The sequence below is a fragment of the Antrostomus carolinensis genome, unplaced genomic scaffold (assembly GCF_000700745.2).
Source record: "Antrostomus carolinensis isolate BGI_N321 unplaced genomic scaffold, ASM70074v2 scaffold46357, whole genome shotgun sequence".
Taxonomy (NCBI): Eukaryota; Metazoa; Chordata; class Aves; order Caprimulgiformes; family Caprimulgidae; genus Antrostomus; species Antrostomus carolinensis.
The window spans coordinates 1,663-6,182 of NW_010328929.1; the positions used below are offsets into that span (position 1 = coordinate 1,663).

Here is a 4,520-nt window from a genome sequence, read left to right on the forward strand (position 1 = left end):
CCCCAGATGTTCCCTCAGGGAAGACAGGGTGACAGTGTAGAGGAGTCCCTGCGGAGATCTTGGGGCCATGCTCCCATAGGGGAGCCCCCTCCCCACCAGCCTGCCTGGATCCAGCTCTGGTGTCCCCAGGGAGGGGAGCAGGGACAAAGACAGGGCTGTGGCTAGCTCAGAGAGACTCTGCTTGCCTCCACTGTGAGCGGGTGCTGGCAGCAACTCTCTCTTCACAGCTAAGGGCTGGTCCCTGGGGCGAGCAAGTGGTGTCTCAGGCTTGGGCAGCCCAAAGGTACCAGATGATGTCTGGAGGGGGCCTCACTTCCAGCTCAGTTGCAAAAAAACAGATTAGGGAAAACATGTTGCCAAAGCACGTTTGCAGTGAGCTGGTCCCAGGACCCCAAAAGAGCCCTAAGGAGGCAGGGGCATTGATGGGTGTCTCCCAGACCTTCTCTCCTCTCTTCTCCCAGCCTGGCCAGGCCCAGCATCACCCCATGCCTTCCCTGCCTCCTCTGTCTCTTTCTTGCTTGCTCTGAGACAGGACCTGCCTCGTGCCCCCTCCCAATCGCAGCAGCTCAGGGTGACTCAGGGTGAGAGGAGCAGGCTGACAGATCAGTAAGTCACCTGGCTAGTGGGCAGGGTAGGTTAGGGATGCCAGCAGCCCTGTCTCCTCCAGGGGCTGTGAGCACAGGGGACCCATCTGCATGCTTTTGCATCATCTCTCTCTCTTACCTGCCAATCCATCTTTCCCCAGTTGAGAACAGGCAAACCCCAAAAGTTAAAGGGATGGGAGAAGTGGGCTGTGCAAGGTTGAGGCTCCAGTGCTCCCAGCATGAGCAAACCAGCCAGCCTACCGAGCAGGGAGGTGCAATGGGAGAAGCAATGCTGCCTAGCAGAGCCACCACGCTTCGGAGCAAGGCATGTGTGCATATGGTAGCAGATCTTGGCACAGGATGGTGGTTAGTGTTAGATATACAGCTATATAGAGATAACACAGAGAGAGGTTTCACTTGTTCCAAGTGGTTCAGCTTCTCTTTCCAAGGGCTGTGTTCTGGCGGGGGAGGCAGGTTTGCTGGGGTACTCGGTGTGTGCGTGCGTGCGTGCATGTGTGTATGTGTGTGTGTGCTTTTCCTTTCACAGGGACACAAAGTCCACGGCTTGCAGGAGAGGCAGGGAGAGGAGAAGCAGCAGGAGCCATGAAGTGTTCTGGATCAAGAGGCTGAAGCCGGCGCACTTCTCCAGTTTGTCTGTGAGGACAGGGAACAGGGAGGGAGAGAAAGCCGCGATGAAATCCCCTCAGGAACAGGGATCGGGCTGGGTGTTATAAAGGGTACTGGGACTTACAGACTTAATTACACCAATTACTCAGCTTCTTGCCTTTTCTCTGCCACAGAAATGCAGGAGGTCCCATCCTGGCCCTTGGCCTGTTTACCCTCCTGCCTTGTGCCCATGTAGCAGCAAAGCTTTCGGGGGCACAGAGATCCTGGGAAGTATAACCCTGCCTGTGCCTGCCTGAGGTGACAAGGGGATGAGCACCAGGTAAGGCAAAGGGCTCTGCAACTGGAGGACTGCTCCTGTGGGATGTGAGTGTGGAAATCCCCACTGTGCTCCCACTCCAGGCCACATACCTGTCCAGTCCTTCACCAGCAGACTTGTCCTCTCTTTTGGGACTGACTATGAGGCATCACCTGTTGGAGGACACCTGGGCAATGCACCCAGGGCAGGGCCCAAGAGAGGCAGGGGTAGGCAGTCTGAGATGGAGCACAGTGAGCCCATCTGTGGGGCTGACTGCTCTGCTTGCAAGAGGAAGGGCACGTAAGGGTTGGGAAACATTTATGGGGCTCAGGGAGAGTTTGGGGACACCATAGGGGCTTATGGTTTTCGCTACTGGTCCTGCCAAGCCAAGGAGCAGGTGGGAAAGAGGGACTGAGGTCAGGTGCCACTGCCCGTCTCACCTTTGATGACAGTGATGTTCTTCATCTGGTTGCCGGTGTAGTCGTTGGTGGCCTTCAGCTCGCACATGTAGACACCCTCGTCGCTGGTGGTGAAGCTCTGCAGGTGGAGGCACACCAGGTTCTTGTGCATGGTGACGTTGGCTCGGTTCCGGTAGACATTCTCGGAGACGCTGATGGTGCTGTGGATGACGTGCTTCCTGTTGTCCTTGGTGATGCTGAATTCGTAGGTCAGAGGGTTGCTGGTTTTATTCTCATAACGGCAATCCACCCGGAGGCTCTGGCCCAGCAGGCAGGCACTCAGGTCCTTGATCATCTGGCAGTGGGCGGCCTGGAGGACTGGGAGAGGCAAGCAGGGGTTGGAGAGGGAACAGTGAGCACTGGGGATGCCTGTGCAGCCTCCTGGCTCTTGCCTGGCTGCTCTGGGCTGAGCTCGCTGGAGAGCAGGGAGGGGATGAGCACCAGCTGGTGGTACCTGTCAGGATGACAGCGATGCCGACGGTGGGGTTCATCTCTCCGCTGAGGTGCCCGGTGGTGGCTGTCACCGAGAGGGGAGCCTGGGCAGGGGGAGAGACAGGTGGTTAGCCAGGCTAACGGCATTGCCCCGGCACACAGATGATGTGGGCACATGTGGCAGAGGGGGGGCAGGCTGCCTCATCTCGCACAAATGATGCTCTACAGCCTGTTCCTCATCATGATGTCTGATTCACTGCACAGAGACCGGCTGGCCCTGCAACGAGCTAGGGAACCACTGTGTGTCTGGCCAGCACCACCTTTCCATATTGCCAGGCAATGCCAGCCACGCTCTCTTTTCCCTGTCTGGATCCCCCCCACCAGACATTAAATACCACATCACAGGCTTGCAGCTGTCTGCAGTGAGGCCTGTGTGTGCTGCCTTCCCCTCCTGCCCTGTGCCCAAGCTGGGTGCCCAGTCAAGGGACAGGCAGGAGAAATCAGGATGCGCCCCGGTGCTGCACATGGTGGCCAGAGGGCTGCGGCTCATGGCGAGCGGGCTGCCAGGTGAGGGACCCTCCCTTGGCACTGGCGGGGGCCAGGGCCGCCAGGCCCCGCGCGGCTCCCGCGGGCTGCTAGCCCCGCTGCGGCTCCAGCGGGTGAGCTCAGCAAAGATGAGTCATTGCGATGCAGTGAGGGAAAGGGGCCAAGAGCACAAGGAGGGACACAGCAGCTGGACAAGAAGCAAAGACTGCTGAAGGATGACACCAAGTCTCCAGGGACTGAGCTGAGCCTCCCTGGCCACAGGGTCAAAGGGTTTTGGGGTGGCAGAGTGCACCCTCTGGGTCCCTGGCCCAGTGCCCATCTCTCCTCAGGCTGCCTCCTGGTCTGCGTGGGCAAGGGGCCTGCGGCTGTGCCGTCAAACCCCCAGGGCTGCTGGCAGTCCAATCCAGCTGAGAGGAATCAATTAAAGGTTTGCAGCCCAGCCAAGCAGCCGCATGGGGAATCCAGCCGCAGACATGCGGAATGGAGGGAGAGGGTGGGGGAGCAGCAAAGCAGACGCTGGGGCTGAAGGACACGCGGAGCATCCTGCAGTCAGTCATCCAGGCTGCAGATGGGGGGGCCAGGTCCAAGATGGGGAGGTGAATTACCACCTCGTTGGGACCCCACGCTGGCAGAGGGGTCAGCAGACCCCCTAGTTTGCTCCCTCTGAGCCTGGTTAAGCATCCACAGAAGAGCTGGGAACTGCCTGCACTGCAGCCAGATGGATTTTTCTTTTTAGCATTTTTTGTGTCTTTCATATAACATACTAGGAGGAAATACCAAACCCATTTGCTCACTCTGAAGCTGTGAAAGATCTCTGTATCCACAACCCCAAACCCTGGCCAGGAAGAAAAATTCCCTTCTGTTTAGTCTTGAAAACCAAGAGGTTGCAAATAAGGGCTGAGGCATGATGGAGACTATCCGAGTCCCCCTCTGGGTTCCTAGGAACTGGCCCTTGTCCCTTGTTTTGTCATTTCTCAGCTCTGACCTGCTCCTCTTTGAATGTCCTGGGACACTATCTAGGTCACAGCCAGGCTTTCCTCCAGAAAACCAATGCGAGTAAGCTCCCAGAGAAGGGGTCTTCCTCCCATCTATGTGCAAAAGCACCCAGCTCTTCTAGGCTCCAGGTTCACAAGCCCTTGGATCCTTTGTACCCCTCCTCTCCTCCTGACAGCCGTGCTGGGAGCAGAGCTAACCAGGTAACTCTCAGTTCTGCACAGTCCCAAGGGCTTTGCATAGGGACAGGACTCATGAGGACAGCAGCATTACAGTGACTCCAGCCCCTGCAGAGCAAAGCTTTCCAACGGGGTCTCTACCACCTGCTCAGGGCCACGCGATGGTGGTACCTCTGTGCCCACCACCCTGACAAGCTAAGGGTGACTGGGGATGGCGGGGGGGATGCTGGGGAAGGAGAGAGCCAGGCTGATGAGCTGAGAGAAACCAAGAGCCCCAGGAACCTGGCGGTGCTGGCTTGGTGGCTGCCAGCAAAAGGGGGGCGCCGGGTGTGGAAGGCAGAGCGAGGCAGGCGGCACCTCTGCCCGGGCCCTGCGAGGGGCTGGAGGGGTGGGGGTGTGAGCAGCC

The 4,520-nt window shown here is 58.3% G+C and overlaps 1 protein-coding gene across 2 annotated transcripts; it reads right to left on the reverse strand.

Moving 5' to 3' along the window:
• Nucleotides 1–741: 741 nt before the first annotated feature.
• On the reverse strand, nt 742–2,500 carry THY1 (Thy-1 cell surface antigen). 2 transcript variants are annotated; one of them, XR_728048.1, is made up of 4 exons: nt 2,419–2,500; nt 1,947–2,282; nt 1,048–1,238; nt 742–880 (listed from the first exon to the last, which is right to left on the reverse strand). XR_728048.1 is itself a non-coding variant. In XM_010172381.1 (3 exons), exons 1-3 carry the CDS (start codon nt 2,453–2,455, stop codon nt 1,126–1,128), a joined length of 486 nt encoding a protein of 161 aa, XP_010170683.1. In that variant the 5' UTR covers nt 2,456–2,500; the 3' UTR covers nt 989–1,125. The 2 variants fall into 2 exon arrangements, 1 of the variants encoding a protein (XP_010170683.1); XM_010172381.1 differs by lacking the exon at nt 742–880 and having other exon boundaries at nt 989–1,238.
• Nucleotides 2,501–4,520: the final 2,020 nt, after the last annotated feature.

Coding starts and splice junctions, on each gene's coding strand:
- THY1 (XM_010172381.1), bottom strand. CDS start 2,455: ATGAACCCCACCGTCGGCATCGCTGTCATCCTGACAG. Junction 2,283..2,418: donor CATCGCTGTCATCCTGACAG/GTACCACCAGCT, acceptor TGCCTCTCCCAG/TCCTCCAGGCCGCCCACTGC. Junction 1,239..1,946: donor GAACATCACTGTCATCAAAG/GTGAGACGGGCA, acceptor CTGTCCTCACAG/ACAAACTGGAGAAGTGCGCC.